We start from the raw sequence: 19,552 nt of genomic DNA, 5'->3' as shown, positions 1-19,552 counted from the left end.
GCTCATATAAGTTTTCTATTTTTCCGTTCGCAAGTACAACCAAGCGTTAAGTTCAGTTCTTTGTGTAGTTTATTATTTTCCTTGTGTAGTTTTTAGTGTAGGACAGTAATCTGTTTATATGCTCGTTTCATGTTAGCAAATTGCAATTTAGTTAATGTCTAGTTATGTAAAGTGTTTTGGTAACATTTTGTTTGTTGTTATTCTTTAAATGTTTAGACGATTAAACTAACAACGTAATGCTAAACACCTAGGTCCTATGTACCGGTACGTGTTTTGCTACAATGGCTTTTACAGTTATTTTCCATGACGAAACATTAAACGGCGATAACAGCGATAAAACAAATAATTCTCTGTGATAAATAAAACAATGTGATGATGTGTCGCTACAGATGTCTAGTTATGTAAAGTGTTTTGGTTACATTTGTTTGTTGTTATGCTTTAACTGTTTGGACGATTAAACCAACAACGTAATGCTAAACACTTAGGTACCGGTACCGTGAGCTTCAGAATTTTCAACGTGTTCGTTACTGCAGGGGCCCGCAAATAGTGGGTCGCAGGACCATAAGGCTATGGTCGCTAGAGCCTTAATATATTTTAATTACGGCCTATGTTTGGTAAGTTTTTTAATTGTTTCCATTAGTACACTAAATTATATATAAGAGATCCGGTGAACTGTAAGCGCGATTCGCATTATCACGCGATCTATATACACTAATTAACCCCCGTAAAATGTCGTGAGACTTTCGTTCGATCCAGGTGAGGGAAAGAGCGCTTGCAATCCAACACTATTTTGGCTATTGCAATATAAAACTGATCTGCTAAACCGGAATCTGGGTTTACTTCCTAGTAGGCCTACCGTTACGTGTTTTTCAAAAAAACTTTTTTTTTTTTACTTTTTAGCCCATTTTATAATCAAGCTATTTATAAGACGCTTTACGCGAGTCTTTATGTGGTTAATGCGTTCCTATAGAGCTGTGGGACACTTGGGTCGCGATACCTTTGGTGCTAGTAATTTTGGGTAGCGCCAAAAAGTATTTGCGGACCCCTGCTCTACGGTATAATCTCAACGTGCTCTCTACTGTATGATGTTTACCTCTTTATATGCTGTCATTTAAATTGAACTCTCTTTAGACTTTGGATGCGAACTGTATTTGTTTATCTGTTACTGAATTCGTGCACCGTTATCCCACCTTCATCGCCATAATATAACACTGTTCTAATTGTGTTAATGTCTAGTTAAAACTTTTTTTAACCTTACTTTTTGTTGTTAGACCTGCACTACAGTGCTAAACACCTTAGACTTAGTATGAAGTTCAGAAAGCCTTAACCAGTTACTATAATCTTGACATCTCAGTCTGCTGTTAGCCTGTTACCCTGTTTTAAATTTTCGATGCGTAGTGTACTTATTGGTCTGTTGCTGAAATCGAGCAAAAAATACCTTTATATTGTTTAAGTTACCCAAACTTTTATTTTCGAGGGTGCGATGAGACGCATGACGCCTTTTGGCTTATACTTTGAAATAGGCGGCATTCCAGAAACATAAATAAGATTTGCGCCGGCCGCGGAAATTTTGCATTTACTGAGCTAATATAGACACAAAGTTCTGTTGAGGGACATAGCTAGCCTCTTTTCCCCACAATATTGCACTTTTTTAGCTATTTAAACAAGGTCATTTTCGTCATAGCTAGCCTCTTTTCCCCACAATATTGCACTTTTTAGCTATTTAAACAAGGTCATTTTCGTCCTAACATTTGATCAAATGTTATATTTACAATAGAAAATAAATAGCGTGTAATTATATTAGAGAAGATACAAAACCTTTGATTATATTATTTTTGCATATAGAGCTACAATATGTCCCATACCATGAAGTAGAACAGTGGTTCTTAAACTGGGGCCCACGGTCCTTTTGAGGTCCGTGACACAATTTTCTGGGACCGCAAAGCATAACAAAAAAAAAAAAAATCAACATGACGCTAAAATATTTTGTTCCAAAAAATTTTCAGGTTTATTACTTTTCCAAACCAAGCTTAACAAACCCAATAAAACTAACTATGCCGTACATAGGCCTAAAAGTGGGACAAAAAAAGAAAGCCAAACTCAAGCTCGACCCATACGCGCAAGCGGCTAACGTAATTTTCTAACGTGTTTGTGCTCGTCAAGTCGTCATCACAAGCTATAGTAGTTGTTCATTCACGTAACTGCAGGCTTTTGAGTTGAATTCGGCATTGTGACGTCATATTGTGGCATTTTGTTAATAAGAATTACTTTTAACAGTTTGCCGCGCTGCCACTGTGGGCTGTACGGTCACGGTTTTAAAACTGTTCGTGATTGCTTCATTCAAATTAAGAAGTAAAAACTACGTATTTAACCTGGGCAACGCCGGGTATTTCGTCTAGTATGTAACCTCAAAACAAACAAACAAAAAGATGCGATGTTTTGGCGGCGATCACAAAACATGTGGACTGTACATTTCAAGACATCCAATTGGCAAAAAATTTTGCAAATTGCTCCCGTTATTAGCTACATTTGGTGAAAGGTTTGTACAATGGTGGCTACAAGCTTGTAACTGGTTCAACAGTCTCCAGCAAAGAAGGAATGATGTTTGAGAAGAAGGCTTGATTTTGTCAGTTGAACTTTTTAAAATGTTATTTGTTATTTAAGAAAGACTAACATATGTTTATTGGAAAATAATTCAATTGATATAATTAATCGAGCGTAACATCGCATGTAATATTGTGTTTTTGTTGTTGGCTGCATGTATATCATTTTTTTAAATTTGCAAGTTCACTGCGGTGAAAAAAATTATCTGAATAGGCCATCAAAACATTGGAACATGTAGTATTGTAGTATAAAGAGTTGTCAGATGAACAATTTTATAATCGATTTTTTTCACGTATAATCAGGGTTGCCATACCGTTATAGGGTTGTTCAGATTTTGAAAATTTTTGAAAAGTTTAGCTTATCGAAGTTTTTCCCATGGTTGGACCTTAAAACTAGGATTGACAAAAAAAAATTTAATTTGGGTCATGATTTCGCCCTCCTCAAAGCCCCCAAAGTTTAGCAGTTAAATCTTCAAAATATGGGAATTCCCCTATTGCGAAAACTTGCTAAATTGGCTTTATTGTATAACCAAACGATGACAAATAGTATTGTAATATGTCATTTGTACTACATGAACAACAAATACACATATTCAAAACAAAGAAGCATTGAAAATTAGCTAAAAATATTTTTTTTTCTGCAGTGATTGATTTGTTAAAGTCTGAAAACTATCACCGGTGTTCTACGACTTGCAGGAGGCTAGCGTGCTGCTGTGCATCATCAGTGTTGTTTGCTGCATAATCAGTGTTTAACTTGAGCATTCTCTCAGTAACATCATTAACAACTTGTAGGTATTTACAAAGTTTTCCGCAACTTGGTAGTCTTTATCTTGCGGCCAGTAACAAACTGAAAGCCTCAACAAGTTGCAATAAACGCTTAGAGAGGAAAAAACAGGACTCCTAGCCGATTAAATTTTCAATTCTGGTGCGTCTTGTTTCTGTTAAACGCATCACTGGCAACCCCAGGCGTAATTTACTTGGCTTTTGGGTGTATCCAAAGTTTTTCTTGCCAATGCCGCTTTCCTATCTTCGTCCATATAAGTAGGGTGTGAACTGAACATAGAAAACAATACAGTTTATTTATTTATGTACCAATGATCAACTTCTACAGCTTGTTGTAGGCAACCTATTGAATACTCTTTCCTGGTTTGCCAAAACGTCGATCATTTATTGAAGCATCGGAACCAACACCGGTTTCTACCCAGGCTGAAACAAAAAACAAGGCATTAAACTGGTTGATGCGCCGCCTGGTTAGAAAATTTTGTTCATAGCTTATCTGTTCCATCCGTAAATCTTTTGGCAGTACTGGCTTATCTATCGAGCACTGCACCAAGTTTGTCGATGTTTATGCGGATGTAACAAATGGGCTACGAACAAGATTTTCTAAACCAGCTGCAGCGCATCAACCAGTTTATTGTCTTGTTTTATGTTTCAGCTTTGGTAAAAACAGGTATTTGTTCCGATGCTTTAATAAATACCTGATAATTTGCAAACAATGAAAGAGTGTTCAAAATATGACAACCAGGCGGCATAGGTTTTAATCGATATAGTCACGTAAAATTAATCGATAAATTTAATATTTATGAGAAAATACGTAAATATATTCAGTACAATGATTTTTTGTTTTTAACTTAAAATTCCCGCATTTCAACTCAGCAAAAGATTGAAACAATAAAACATAGAGTTAAATATGATAGCAAATAGCAAAGTCACAATGTTGGTCATGAACAAAACAGTGTAAATATAAGAAAAATAGGAACTAACCCCCAAAGACAGATGTTAAAGCAAAGATTCTTAAGCAGCGGAGCGCGAAAACGTGTTTGTATAGCGACCGCAAAAATACCTTTTTCCTTTGGCTACACAGGCTACGGCTTGAATAATACTGACATAACAGTTTTAAGCTGGAACCTGTTGGGTATATATATCTCCCTCAGATAATTTATCCTAGAATCTCAGATAATAATTTATCCTATAGAAATCTAGAGGTTGTCTTTCCAATGCAAAAATAATTTGTTAAAATATGTTCTAATCTAAAAGCAAGGTAAACAGAGCGTATAGGTTACTTTTTTAGTTTTTATCTTTTATTGCAGTAATCTGTGATGATCGGTCAAGTGTTTAGTGTGTTCACTGAGTGCGAGTTCTAATTGTGTTAATGTCAATAGCTATGGTGAAGCTTTTTTAATCAGTCGCTTGACAATATCGTTAGACCTGCACTAAGGTGCTGAACACCTTAGGCTCAATAGGCTATACAGTTCAGAAACCTTAATCCTTCTCTTTACTATAATCTTAACATTTCAAACGTATTACCCTTTTTAGCTATTCAAACAAGGTTTTAGTCGTACAAACTTTTACTTTTGTTTGTTTAAATTTTATATTAACAACAGATAATAAATAGCATGTAAATATATTATAGAAGAAACAAAACCTTTGATTAAATATTTTTTTGCATATTTCGAGTTTCACAAAATATTTTTTGATTAGTGTGGTATCAACTGAAAGGTCTTATTCAAAAGTTACTCCTATGCTAAAAAAACAACTAAATAAAGTATAACTTCTAAATAAATTAACCTTTGTTGTCGATTTTTACACTGGGCAAGGCAAAACGGACCCCACTAATAAAATATAATTTAATTGCCGTGTTGTGTGGAAATGACTGATAAAGAAAAAAAATTCAGAGATATTGTTACAAGTTACGTCACAACGTGTCGTCATAATTTAAGTTATGGTAAAACATAAATGAAACCGCAATAGCACTATACTAAGTACTAGCATTGTAACTGGATATTGGTTACATGGTTATAAAAAGGCCGTACGTAAATGCCTTGTATTTCTCTTAATGTATACCAATTACCAACTCATAAGTATTAAAACGAATACCTATCGAGCTTAACAATAGATCTTGGTAAATTTCTGATTGTTTGGCCTTCTTGTAAAACTGCTCTAATAATGATATTTTATTTAATTTTATCCCAGTTCCAAAATGTCGTACTGAAAGGCTAATCAAAAAAACAAACAGTGGAGTTATACGCTATAGTAATAACGGATTAACTTGTGAGGGGGCCGATAATCCCCCAAACACATTTTCTCCCCTCCCTGGTTTGTGCAAAATCGAATTTGCCTAATTTTGGGGCACAAACGTTTTTTTGACGATAGTCACTGTTCGGCAAACAAACATTGACGATAGCAATTTTAGTTAACGAGAAAAGGGAGGGGCCGTTTTGCCCTGCTTTTCAGTATATAACTTGTTTTAATTTTGCAAGTTCATATATTTATCTTTTAATTACAAATATACAAACTGATTTTCGGTTTACTAAGTTCTGTACTTATTTTAATTTTTACCTTATAAGTATCACTCAACAAAGATGTAAGCAAAATAAGTTAGAATTATGAGATTAGCAAGACACTTTTTGACAATTTTTTTTTTTTGAAAATCGTCTATATTTCAGTTAAGTAAAAAAGAGTGCAAAGACAAATAGGTTAAATGTTATAAATCAGTGCTTCGCAAACTTTTTCCACTTACAGCACACCAACAGAGCTAAAAACAATTTTGCGGCACATACGAAATATATGGCTATCGACAATCAGCAACATCAGCGAACATCCTAGGCAGCCAATAGAAAAGGGTGCGATTATAATGAAACGTGGCGAAAATTTTACATACCTGTTACATTCCTTTGTCTTCTAATTTTGCGGTTTTGTAGAATTTTTAAATTTTTACTGCCGGTCAAAGTCCTGAAAATCGTATCCCCTTGCACAAGCTGATAAGAGAACATGGGGCTTTTAATAGTATTCGGCAAATAAAATCGGACTGTGGTGGTTTGCAATTTATAGCTTAATTTTTTTTTACTTTTTAGCTTTATTGATTTTTGATATTTTATGGCTTTCGAGCGTTTAGGTTTGAAAATTATTGTTGTATGTCTGCACCTACTCCTCCGAGGTAGTTCATGAAAAAAAAAAGTTTTAAATATTATGAAAAGTTCATAAAATTACACCTGGATTATTACATGAACTCCAAATACCTGCCTTAAGGAGATTAAGTTTTTCGCGTTAATTCGACTGATTATTAAGAAGGATCTTTAAAACGCAAGTAACAGACCTAATTAGTATTTGGCGGCACACCGGTTGCGAGGCATAAATTGTATTGCACAAAAACCTTAAATAGCAAATAAAATAAAAAAAGAGCATTTTAACCAGAACGTATATTTTTTATACGATTTTGCTCTATTTTGGTTTAGAATTTCAGCAACATGGACATTTGAAGCAGCACTGTATCGTGAAACGTTTTCTACGTTAGGAAAATATACTACTGATATCCATGGTACTCCTCGATATGTCAACTTGCTGGTAAAACTTGAATGTACGCTATTCTACGATCAATATTACCTTTCCTTGGGTTTTGTTAATTTTGTTTAGTAGAAAGCATAAAACGAACCTTCTCAGAATTTTTCTTAGTTTGCTGAAAGCTAACGTAATTTAAGAACACTGATTTACAGTAAACCGAAAGCCATGGAAACTCTACGTAGGTGTGTTCATGTTTCACTGATTTACAGGTGGAAACTATGTTACTTATACAACTACAATTCGTGGGTGAAAAAAAATGTTAGTAAAATTCGCGGTCATAGTTTTTTAAATAAAGTATACTTGATAAAAGCTATGAAAACCTAATTCAAAGTCTCATTCAATCCACAATGCCAGCAAAATAGCGCCAAATAGTTTGAGTGATAAAGGCGGACTGTGACTTTTTAATAGAGAGATTCAGGTTATGGACTTAACATTTTTAACTTAACACAATACAGGTGCTTGCAAGGGTTTTAAATAACTCAAATTTACCACAACGTTTGTTATCGCTACAGAAAACCGTCCAGATTGAGCAACAGCTTCGGCGTAATTTCGCACAAAAGTGTTTCGACAAAGAGGCGCCGCAGTTCTTGCGCATAACCTGATCAACGTTGATGCCATGGCCGCCCTATTTGTTGCAAGTTACGACAACGTTTATTCCAGCTATTTAAATCAAAAGTAATTTATTATTACAGCATTAGGTTTTGGTCTGCAAGACAACAACAAATTTTAAAGATCACTTTGGATTCGACCGGCGTTTTTTTGAAGGAGAATCATAACTCAAGTCTGACACAAACGTGAAATTAAAAATTATTTTAATTTGTTCGGGTGTTTTCATGTTTTCCTAAAAAATACTTAAAACTATTTCAAGCTTTATTTCTTGTACCACAAATAGGTATGTTTCTGATTGTAAAAAAATGATTTTTAAAACTGTTTTAGCTTATTTAAGAGTGATTGTTTATTCAATTAGATAGCTGCGTTAGTTTGTCCTCTGTAAATATTAGCTTTTTGCTATTTAACCTTCTCCTGTTTCCCGGTGTAAGGTGAATAGAACATGTGTATAGCAATAGCTGGGCACAAGGCAGTTCTTGAACTGTAGAGGGCTCGCATATGCGTATCGACAAATATACGATTTTCTGTTTTATTTAAATTAAATAAAGTAATTGGCTCTTCGGATCAAGTAAAGTGTTTAAATGTGATGTGTATATGACGTGTAGATTAATAGAAGTCAGAGCAGTATTTTATGTTTGAACGTGGCTCGTTTACCTCATACAGAACAGAATAGTGGATTTTTCCTTACGTTTGGCATATATATAAATACATATACAATACATATTGGCCCTTTAAAATGTGGCAACGTTTTGTGCACGGTAACTCAATTCTAATCTTAACTCAACGGTATAAAAATATGAGCCCGGAATAGACTTGAACGTCGTGATTCAAACAACCCATACTTTTTTTCAGAAGTAGTGAAGTTATTGCAAAAATGGTTGATTCTTTCCTGCATGTCAACACGTACGACTCTGGTTCGGCCAATCCTAAGTTGTATTTTCATTCTTACGAGTCACAAGAATGGAGCCAGAGCTATATATTGCAATCCGCAATGAGACGTGGCTTCGGCATCGACCCCCCAGAAGGTGGCTTTAAAATCCCAATTGCCTTGGCCGATTTCGGTTACAAATACAGTGAAACCCAGGAATCCTTTGAAAAGAGTTATTCCTTTCAGTTCCACCTACTAGAAGGGCTCTACCAGGATGGATTCAAGCTTGTTTCTGGGAAAACAATCTTTGGTAGAGAAGGCATGTTTTTCAAGAAGAGCTTATAGATTAATTAAAAGATTAATTTTAAACTCTAAATCTGTGTTTTGCGTTTTGTACTTTTAATTTATGATTTGTTTTCTTGTGCATCTCATAAGTGATTCAAGATAATTTCTCATTATAAATCATACTTACAAAATATACTTATTAAATATGGTAAAAACATTCTTTTGTGTCGTCTTAAGTGCCTATGCACAAGTAAAAAATGACGCAGCAATATACCAATTAAAAAAAATCAGTTGCATATCGTTTTTATTTCATCTATTATTTTCTATTTGTAAATATTTTGTTTACAAATAGAAATTTTTATTCTGAAAATGGCATACTTGTGTGCGTCTCTGTGAAAACTCTAAAGGCAAATGTAAAAGCAAACATACACGATCGTAAAAACGATGAAGTCTATCACTTGCCCTCTGGATCCAGAAAAGAGGCGCCAATAAGACTGCCACAAACTGTTAAAACTATAGGACATTTCATATAAAGGAACTGAATGTCGAACATATAATTATATGTGAGACTAAACAGTAAAAAGTGAGGCTACCTTAAATAAATTAATATCACACGTATATCACATCGCATGTATTTTTATAATGTTGTAACATTTAATTTTATGAGTAGGATTAAACATCAAAACAAAAACACTTTTTTTTTCTTGTTTTCGCAAATTGACTAACCTACAGTCGTACCTATACATATAGACAGTGGAAAAAGTTGAAGATAAAAAGAAGTGAAGTTATATTATTATAAATTATATTGCACGACAATCAAAACTTACAAAAAATCAATTTACACAATATTTTTTTAAACAATTTTCTTGATTCTGAGTTAGTATTTTGCTGACATGACAAATATGACGTTTTTGCTACGTCGACATTTGAAGTAAAAAATCACAAGTTTTGATGTGGTAAATGAAACAGTGTAAAGATAAGAATTGAAAAGCATTTAGTTTGCTACTTAAACCAGTAGATATCATGTGGAAAATAGAAGTTAAAATTCCAACTTGAGACTTGAAAACAGAAATAAAGAGGAACTCAATTGCAATAATACTGAAAGCAAGAGCTGGCTTTGCTTGCAAAACAATCCATGATCGAATGGTTTGGTGAGTCTATTGAAGACTTACGGTGTATTACAACACGTAAGCCGTTATCGTTGATCGAACCACGACTTTATAAGGGCTAATCACAGTTGTTGTACACGTATGTGTGTGTATCTTTCATCAACTTAACTAACATACACAAACGTAAATTTTGTTTTATGGGTGGGTTATGCGAAAAAGGAAAATCCTTTAAACTGTTTATAAATTGTCCAGTTTTTGAAGTTGGTTTAATACAGCCCTTTAAATATCAGCAACCTACAGCACTATTGATTCATTTTATTTCCTATTTGGTACACGAGAGAATTTGCCTAAAAAACGTTCCATCCGTTACACTGAGGTTTGGAGTTAATAAAATCTGTGTATCCCTATACAAAGGTAAATAAAAATTATAAAATTTTCGTACGAGGGGCCAATTTCCTCAGTTTCATTCTAAGGATGAATATTTGTCAGGATTTTACCTTCTTATTAATTTTTATTTCATTGTCCAACGTTCCAATAGAACAATGTGCATTGATGACGTGATAATGGTAGTTACCCAAATCGCTTTTACATATTGTCATAAAATGCAAGAAATTCGCCTAAAACTTAACTTGCGACAAGTCGTCCAGTTCCATGACATCATTAGCGTCTATGACGTCATTCTCGTCGCAAGAGTTGATCGCCCGGTAACCGCTTGGTGGCGCAATTTTTCTTTTTAACGATTTCCAGCCGCGTTTCAGTTTGTTAGCCGCCAGGGGTCGCACCGCGTCGGAAAGGGGGGATGTCGAGTCGCTCGAGTACCCCCACTCGTCTGCGGCGCCATCTGGTGGTGGAAACGAGTAGAACTTCCACAAGAGGGCGAAGTTCGCCGACAAACTTACCACCAAAAGTACGGTGGCGCCACAGAGCAGTGATACCATGAACCTGAAAAAAAATCGAAAAATCAATTTTATTTGTTTTTCATCTGTTTAAAGCAGTGGCTCCCAAAATTTTTAGGTTGCGGCACACTAAAAAAATCTTAAATATTTTGCGGCACACTAATGGAACAACAATAGAGCAATGTTACAATCGCCCTTAACACATGAAATTTGTAATGGATAGTGCGTATATAAATCTAAATGCTTGCGCGTATGCCCATTGGTAATACAAATACTCTCTTTTCCCAAATTACAAAAAGTTTCGCGGCACACTTGACATTCTCTCGAGGTACACTAGTATGCAGTTTAGGAATGACTGATTTAAAGACATAGCACATTTTCGAAAAAGAAATAATTTTAGCGAATTTGATATAAACAAAAAATTAAAAAAACGTGAAATTTTGCTTATCCATGTAAACTTTGCAAAAAAAGTATCAAGCACAAAAATATTTAACATAGCTTGAAAAATAAGCAGTTATTTAGGTATTGAACACATTTTCTGCTTAATATTGAAGATTTTAAACTGGGAAAACGAGCGTACTTACAGATCTCCGCTTACAAAGTCAACTTCGTCAGGTTGAACTGTATCTTTTGTCAACAAATTTGTGGCAACACACAGCGACACTGAATAAAAAAAACAATATAAGGTTAACTTTATGAATCCATTTTTTCGGTTGGATTTAACGCTCAAGATAATTTTTGCCATTCACTAAAAATGAATTACCTTAATAATCGGTTATTTTAATATATCTACCATATTATCTACCGTATAGCCTTAAAATTTTAAAATTAGGAAGTTCCCATATACTTACAATTTTTGAAGTAGGTTTCAATAAGTGGCAACTGCTGTTTTTTGTGGCAGGTGCCAGTGTCAGGGTGGCACAGGCAGGTGTCACTGCAGTGGCAATCTGACGAACAGTTGATCCCATACTTGCCATGTGGACAAACTAAAAACACAAAATGTTGTTATCTCCCTACCAGGGGCTGATCCAGGAGTTTTGTTTAAGGGTGGGGCATGAAAATTCTCAGGGACGACGTCACAAAGTTACGTCATATTAGAATTAGTCTGAAAACACCTGTTATTCTCGGGCGAACTCGTGCGCAAATATGCAGCTGAAATGCAGGTTTATATTAGGCAATAGTTATAAAAAATAATACTTGGAAATAAAATCCTGTCAAACCCTTAACCCTTAGGGCTCCATGGGCTCCAAGTTGGAAAGCCCGATATTTCAGATAGCAACAGGATAAAAATCTTTCGCCATTATGCTCCTAACAATAATCCAAAAACTTTAAAGCAGGGCTGCGGAGGCGGACTTTGTACTCAAGTAAGACCGTATAGGACTATTCGATTCCCCAGTCCGACGTGCGCATGCGCAGTAACACATTTCGGAACTAAAAAGGTTCAAACTGAAATTATAAAAGTGGAATGGCACAGGTTGACCGCGTATAGTGTGTGGACAAATTATATGGAACCTCTATGAGTGGGTTGCTGAATATCAATGTTATTTTAGTTTCGTAAATAATTGAAATAAAATGCAGTAGAGTCGAAGCCGGATTCGGCAAATTTCGCTGAGTAGACATTTTATAATATTATAAAAAGGTCCGCTATCCATCTTAAGAAAACAACAGAATAAAATACCTCCAGCCATTATGCATCTAAGAATCAAGTAAATGCCACTAAAAACTTTAATTAGGGAAAAACAGGAGAATATACACAAAGAAAACAAGACGTTTTTAGCAGAAATAAAAACAAAACTTGCCCAAATCGCAACTTTTTCCGTGAAATCCCGACAGACATGAGCACTCTCCTGACACCTGGTGGCAAAGTGCCCCGTTCTCACATCGGCAAATCTGGGAACAATTGGTTCCAAAGAATCCGGGGGAGCAAGGCTGGTCGCATTTGTTGCCATGCCAACCCGGTAGGCACAAGCAACCAGCTAAAAATTAAATTTTAATCTGCTTATTTTTTTTTATTTTTTATTTTTTTTTTGTATAATTTATTGTATATATTAATTTTTTTAATATATATTTTATTTATTCATTCTTCTGTCATATGTTTTATTTATAATTATTTTTTAATACATGTTTTTATCTATTTTTTGCTTTGTATTATTTTTGTATTAATCTTTCCAATGAGCCACTATATTAAAAAATATTTAAGAAAAATGTTACAAAAATATTTAGGAAATGTAACAACAAACTTACCAGGTGTGCAATTTCCATGATTAGTGCAATTATTCAACGAACACTCCATTGTGTCACACGATTCACCAACCCAGTTTCTTTCACAGACACATCTGAAACAAAAAACGCAATAAGAATACAAAAACACTTAAGGAGATATGACTAGCTTTACTATTAATTAATGGGCTAAAAATCTAGTAGAAATGAAAATATGGAAATGCAAATGACTGTAAACCTCAAAGAAACAATTTATTGTCGGGAATGCCTTGTCAGATCTATTCAAACAATTCATATTTAATAAAATATATAGTTATAGACATTAGTTATATTCTTTAAAAATATTCCAAAAAGCGTGGAAATATATTTTCAATAAAAAAAAATATAAACCACAAAAGACTGCAAAAAATCTGGTCATAAATACAAAATAAATATTTTCTTTTTAATAAAGTCGGCATCCATTTTCAGTTCTTTATTTTAAAAACACGAGTTCCGGATTCGACTCCAGGTCGACACAATTAACCTTAGATTATAATTTTTAATAAATTTAGTTAAAAACTTTCCAAAACCACCTTGGATGATTCGCCTCGATGGTGTAAGCATTGGTACCTGGTCTTATGGAGGGAATTTAACGCAGTGTCTTTGCAACATTAGCGCCCTTTAATCTAAAATCTAAGGCTGTAGCTCTAAGCGAACTTATTTGTTTGCCAAATAAAAATCATTAAATTTAATCCAAGTGTTGTTGTTGATGGCGTCCGGGGCGGCAGTAAAAATCCACCATAGGTGTTTTACTCAGTCAGAAAAGGTTGAGAACCACTGTTCCGATTAAAGGCGGCGAAAATATAATCAAATATTTCAAATAAATATTTCTCCCGAATAACGAGTAAGAGTTGTTAAGAGTTTGTTTCTAATTTAACGAACTGAAATTAACGATATTTTTCCTAAAAAACTTTATAAAACGAAAATCTAACAACAGCTTGTAATTAGGTCACAATTATAACAAACTAACACAAATCGGTAATTTTTTAGCTGAATTTGACAAACGTTATATATGGTCGTTTACAATTCTAAAACCATATTTCGGCCCATTTGGGTGGAAGAAGAACTAATAAAACAGAGCCGAAAAATGCAGACAAATCATTTAAAGAATGGTGCGCATTTAAAATGACTGATAACGACACAAGCAGGTGAAAGTTCACGTGCTGACTGTGCTGCTCGAAGCGGCTCGGATTTAAAACCGTCCGATCCTCCGTCCCTAGCGTATCCTCGTGGCATTACCAGCCGATATAAATGCACAGTACAGACATTCCACTGCATACCTACATTCACTAAATACTAATTCTCTTTAAAAGCAAAGGTTTAAACTTACATCTTGGTCTCGTTTTAGTTGATGGTTGCCCGTTTGGGAAAAATATGGTGATTCATATCAAACTGAAACCTAGCCCCTCGCCATCAGTGACAAGCACTAACCTTCCGTTGTGGCAAGTGACAGTGAAAAAAAAACTATTTCGGCTTAAAAAGCCTTGCTTTTAAAATTTATTAAACATTAAATACTTCTGTTTGAGATTAATCTTATTACAGATGTGAGTTGTGTCTATGTTCCCAGCAGTGTAGTAATGACTTAGGTAAATGACTGTAATTAAGTGTACTTAAGTCAATATTGAGAAATAACTCGGCTTAAATATTTTTGACAAATATACCAAGCAATCAGTGACAAGCACTAACCTTCCGTTGTGGCAAGTTCCAGTGACACAGGCAGGTTGGCAGGTGGCACGGTGGGCGCATATGACAGTTGACACTCGCCGCATGCACCTGTACTTGGGGTCGGACTCACAGTGGTCGGAAGGGTAGTTCGCAAAGGTACCGTTTAAAACCAGCGAAGCGGAACCACCGCCGTCGAGGTTGATTGCATTTTCAAGGTCAAGCTCATCGATAAGAAATCTGGAGAATAAAGAGACGTTCGTTGTTTTGTAATATCAAAAAAAGATGCAAAAGCATTTTCTTCGAATGAAATGCATGTCTCTACGGCAGGATGGTCCAACTTCTATTCATCGCGGGCCAAAATCAAGTTTTTTTTATCTTGCGGGCCAATGTTTTTAAATTGCGATTCTTAGGCTTATTGCTGGCAAATTATACATAGTCTATGCCTTATATACTAACTTTATGGTTGTTCAGTTACGGTAGTTATGAAATAATTTCAACACCAAAAAATTAAAAAACAAAAAATCAAAGTGATATTGCTAGATTGAACCAAAGCTGACTATCAGTTCGCGGGCCGAAAAAGCTGAACTCGCGGTCCAACTTTGGGCCTGCAGTTGGACCACGCTGCTCTATGGCATACGTGATTTTTTTTGTAAAATTAGAAAAAAGTTCGAACTATTTACTTAAATGACTAATACTTTGATCAGAGGCAATTTTCTCACACTGAAGAAAATGCATGAGATAATTTACTGATATTACATCAATTTAAAACAAATATGATCACAGGTTATTTTATTTACACAGGCTAGAAACTAACCCGAATTTCAGAAATTAGTTTTAAACAAAACTAGCATTGCATTTATGGAGTTCTTTTGATATAAATAAAATATTTTGAAACTTTTCTTAAACCACATAAATTTAAAACCAGTGGTAACATGGCTCAATAGATGAACTGTGGATTGGTTTAACTGGTAAGCCATCTGGTAGAAATGCTTAGTACTCAGTACATTTTTTCAACTTACTTTGCAAATCCATGAAGATCTGGCCCCCTAGTGTTGGTTTGTCCGTCAACTTGAACAAAAATCACATGACCATCTCTATCATGACCGATCGCTGTACGAGCTGACTGTACATCGGCAAAATATCTATAAAAGCGTTTTAAAATAGTTTCCTTAAAATTCATACAACATATATTTTTAGAAAATTAAAGTGGAAATAACGTTGTTTTCTATTAATTTTTATGTTTTTAATATATTGTAAAACAATCATTCGCTGTCATTCACCCTGAATAAGACAACTTACATAAGTTACAAAACGTTAGCTAACAAATACAATTAACAGATGAGTTGGTTTTGAATAATATTACAAGAAACTTTATGATTTATAAAAACCATTCAATTAAAATGAACAGGTATTTTTACATACAGCAACACACACTGTCAAAAAATATATATTTTACGAGTTTTACTTTAAAGTCCCAGTTTCTTCAACACTTTCTTCCAATTTCAGCGACTCTTCAAGAAACAAGGTGCCTAACACCACAATTTATTAGAATATGCAATTATATGACTTTTATTTGATTTATTAAGTTTTAATTTGATTTTACCAAATATTTAAAATTTTGGAAGAGGCTAATTGCCCTGCTTGCTGTTTACAGAACGGCGAAATTCGCTCTACTGTAACTGGATCTGCAAAATTACAATACAATTTATTACTGAAGCAGTTTACCGTTTTGCAATTTTTAAAGTTAGGTAAACAGCATTAGCAATAAGTCGCATTTTAATTTTACAGACAGGTGGAAAACTTTGGCGCTGGTCTAAAATCCTACCACAACAAACAATATTTGGGTTAGCGTTTGGGTTTGGGTAGGTTACGCAATATTATTGAATAATAAATATAATAATACTTGATCGGTCTGAAACATGCCCGAAAATAAATTTTCGGCCCATATAATAACGGCAAAAACAAGATATGTCCCGAAAATAAATTTTCGGCCCATATAATGATACTTGACCCACCCAAATCGAAATTCTAACTCACACCCCAACCCAAATAATGTGCAGAGCAAGGTACCTCTTAGTTTTGAACAAATTCTACAGTGATCTACCGAACTTTACATTTACAACTTTGGGGACCAGCTCATTCTTCCATATATGGAAAATAGATCGGTTACGAAACTTTGAATTTTGCTAATATTTAACGATCACAACTTATTTTATTTTCTGTCCAAATTCAGTACCATTCACAAACTAAATAACTTTTTATGTGAATAAAGTTGGTAAAAAAATTAATTTTTATCTAGTGTTTATGAATTAAATTCTTACCATTTTTAACCAACCATCCAACTCCAGTGATGAGTTGTGTGAAGTTGAATGCTGTTACATCACTCTCAGTCAAATATCTGAAATAAAATTAATTTAAATTATGTAAATACAGGATATATTAAATCAGCAGTTCAAATCAAGGTCAAACAAACATTAGAGTTAAAAATAAAAAACCTTAACGTTAGTTCTAAAAATCTTAAAAAAATCATATTAATTTTTACTTGATTACATTGAATATCTGAAGTCCATTTTCTATCACCAAATATTGACATTATGTATTTGCTATCAAATGAAAAAAACTACCCTTGAATCGAATTTTGATTTCATTGAACAATAACGTATTAATGACCCTGATTAAAAGTATGACAGATCTCTACGATCTTATGGGTACATGGCCAGAAAATTGGGGTGCATTTTTTGAAGGTGCAGCTTTTTTGTTGAATATAACCCATGGATGTTTTTGCCATACTTGTTATTGTGATTTACTGATAAGTAAAATACAATAAATAAACAAAATTACAACATAAAATGGTATGTTTACCAGAGACTTATATTACCCAGTAATGATTGAACCATTTGAAGTTATTCCAAAAACGACATTGTGTTCTTTCCCATTATTTTGAATCACCTTTCCATCGCTGATAACATTTCCATGACACGCTAAACCTTGTGTGTCAAAGTATCCTCCGTTTTGAGCCACCAAGCAATCCCTGCAAGTAAATATATTGTGACAAAGAAACAAAAATATTATTCACATTTATGTTACCAATTCATTAAATAAGTTTTTGAAAAAATAACCTGATCTTTAGAGACAGTAATGTCTCACAGAAACATAGATCAAAAAAAATAACAAAAAAGTTGTTTTCTAAGCAATATCACATAAATTTATTGAACGATAAAAACACATCCTTCTTAGATTAAAAAGTTGAGTAAAAATAATTCACTCAATATATTGTGCACATAAGCAGTTTAAATAACAACGGGTTTCAATCCTAAAGTCGATATTTCAAAAATTTCTCTTGTTATAAAAGTGAAAACATTAAGAAACCACCATACTGTAATTAGGCAAACAGAAAAATAAATAGTGAAATACTTTTCTCTCGCCCTTCTTTGAACAGTAGCCTGTCTGTTGTCACGACAACCATTATCAACAGCCTCATAAACACTAAAAGTCCGCATCGGGTTTCGAATCACAGTGTGGTGTCCGTATACATGAGTGTCGATTGAATACCTCTGGTATGGCAAAATATCGGCAACAAAAAATCTAAAAATGTTGGATAAAGGTTTTAAATTGTAAAACGTTTAAGGTATTAGCTTAACAATACAGTCAGAATCTGTAGAATTACATTTTTGTATTTTGTTTTACAAGTTGTTACATAGTAGGATAATTATTTTTGTGTTTAGCTTCGTTTGTTGCCAGATACACTGTGAAAGTATTAAAAAATCATTTGATTGCTTTAGATTAATTTTCATTAAAAAGAACAGACTCCGAACTTGAAATATGAAAAGTATTTTCACATACTTTGTGCTTGAAACTGGAGTTAATTGCGTAGAAGAGTGAACTTTCCAAGTTTCAAACATTGATTTGTTTGCACTTTTTGAAGTTAGGTTCAGTGATTGTCGTCTGAATCTCACACTGTAAGGATGCAACTGGTCATCATTTAAGGACCTTGAAAAGACAATAATGTTTTATGCCTAGATTTAAAATATACACAATTTAATAATTTAACAAAATAAAAGTTTTATGGATTACTGCAAACATTATGGCAAGGTGTCTCAATCAATTCACTATTTTACTTATTGAATTAGAATAATAAATATAATAACACTTGACCCACCCTAACCCCCATGCTAACCCTCACCCTAACCCAAATATTGTGTATTGATTTAATAATTTTACACTGTAGTAGGATTGTAGACCAGCACCAATTAGATTTGCTACTTTTGGTGTACAGGTACTGAGATATATATATGTTATATTCTTTGCAACTTATGTACTAAAATTGTCATAAAAAGTCAGGAATTTATCATAAATTTGATTCGGCTTGAAGATTTGCAATCCAAACAAATAGTTATTGGGCTTTGAATGTTTCCTAAATTTCAGCCTAAAACTTTCTACAGGTAGTACAAAAAAAGTTTTGGCTGGTTGTACTTTAAACATGTATTGAATTGATAAGCACGGGGGTAACCAATAATAAGTCTTTGTAAATGTATAAAAAAATTAAACCTTCTTAATTTAACAGATCTATACTAACCTTTCGTTTTCATCAAAGGCAATTGAAGTGGAAACAATTAGGGATATTTGAATAGTAAATAAGCAAAGCCTGCGCATTGTACATTTTACAGCAGTTCATTAAATATACGCAAAAATGCAGAATCGCTACACACTATAAATTTGATCACAGTGACGCAAAGGCAACATCTTTTCCGATTTTTTCGTTTCATTCAAGAGGAAACAAAACTGTAAAACTGGATCAAGGGGTTTTCCCTGTCGCATTTATTTCAATTCCTATTTTTATTTAAAATATACCAAACTACAAAATATTTTTAAAATTTTATTTAATTTATATTAGAAACGTGTTAAATAAGTTTTTAT

General features: G+C 33.8%; 2 protein-coding genes across 4 annotated transcripts; one reads left to right on the top strand and one right to left on the bottom strand.

Moving 5' to 3' along the window:
• Window positions 1-4,511: 4,511 nt before the first annotated feature.
• Window positions 4,512-9,383, top strand: LOC146165642 (uncharacterized). Of its 3 annotated transcripts, none has more exons than XM_083381610.1 (3): window positions 4,512-4,644; window positions 7,457-7,619; window positions 8,406-9,383. In XM_083381610.1, the coding sequence occupies exons 2-3, from the start codon at window positions 7,561-7,563 to the stop codon at window positions 8,764-8,766; spliced, it is 420 nt and encodes a 139-aa protein (XP_083237736.1). In that variant the 5' UTR covers window positions 4,512-4,644; window positions 7,457-7,560; the 3' UTR covers window positions 8,767-9,383. The 3 variants fall into 3 exon arrangements, with proteins under 3 accessions (XP_083237736.1, XP_083237735.1, XP_083237738.1); XM_083381609.1 differs by lacking the exon at window positions 4,512-4,644 and adding an exon at window positions 6,837-6,960; XM_083381612.1 differs by lacking the exon at window positions 4,512-4,644 and adding an exon at window positions 6,899-6,947.
• LOC146165641 (N-acetylglucosamine-1-phosphodiester alpha-N-acetylglucosaminidase-like) lies at window positions 9,323-19,387 on the bottom strand. Its single transcript, XM_083381608.1, has 13 exons — window positions 19,212-19,387; window positions 18,479-18,625; window positions 18,050-18,220; window positions 17,514-17,666; window positions 16,957-17,033; window positions 16,101-16,164; window positions 15,655-15,777; window positions 14,657-14,872; window positions 12,956-13,047; window positions 12,511-12,687; window positions 11,563-11,697; window positions 11,296-11,374; window positions 9,323-10,757 (listed from the first exon to the last, which is right to left on the bottom strand). Exons 1-13 carry the CDS (start codon window positions 19,286-19,288, stop codon window positions 10,433-10,435), a joined length of 1,836 nt encoding a protein of 611 aa, XP_083237734.1. The 5' UTR covers window positions 19,289-19,387; the 3' UTR covers window positions 9,323-10,432.
• Window positions 19,388-19,552: the final 165 nt, after the last annotated feature.

Source organism: Ascidiella aspersa, chromosome 2 (genome assembly GCF_963924565.1).
Source record: "Ascidiella aspersa chromosome 2, kaAscAspe10.2, whole genome shotgun sequence".
Taxonomy (NCBI): domain Eukaryota; kingdom Metazoa; phylum Chordata; class Ascidiacea; order Phlebobranchia; family Ascidiidae; genus Ascidiella; species Ascidiella aspersa.
The sequence above is the reverse complement of the archived record's forward strand: the minus strand, read 5'-3'. Positions and strand labels throughout refer to the sequence as shown.

Excerpts from the sequence above, each read along its gene's own strand:
- LOC146165642 (XM_083381610.1), top strand. The coding sequence starts at position 7,561 with ATGGCCGCCCTATTTGTTGCAAGTTACGACAACGTTTATTCCAGCTAT. Across the intron at positions 7,620-8,405 it reads TCCAGCTATTTAAATCAAAA|AAGTAGTGAAGTTATTGCAA; the intron begins GTAATTTATTAT and ends ACTTTTTTTCAG.
- LOC146165641 (XM_083381608.1), bottom strand. The coding sequence starts at position 19,288 with ATGCGCAGGCTTTGCTTATTTACTATTCAAATATCCCTAATTGTTTCC. Across the intron at positions 17,667-18,049 it reads CAAAGAAGGGCGAGAGAAAA|GGATTGCTTGGTGGCTCAAA; the intron begins GTATTTCACTAT and ends ATTTACTTGCAG. Across the intron at positions 17,034-17,513 it reads AATGGTTCAATCATTACTGG|ATATTTGACTGAGAGTGATG; the intron begins GTAATATAAGTC and ends ATTTTATTTCAG.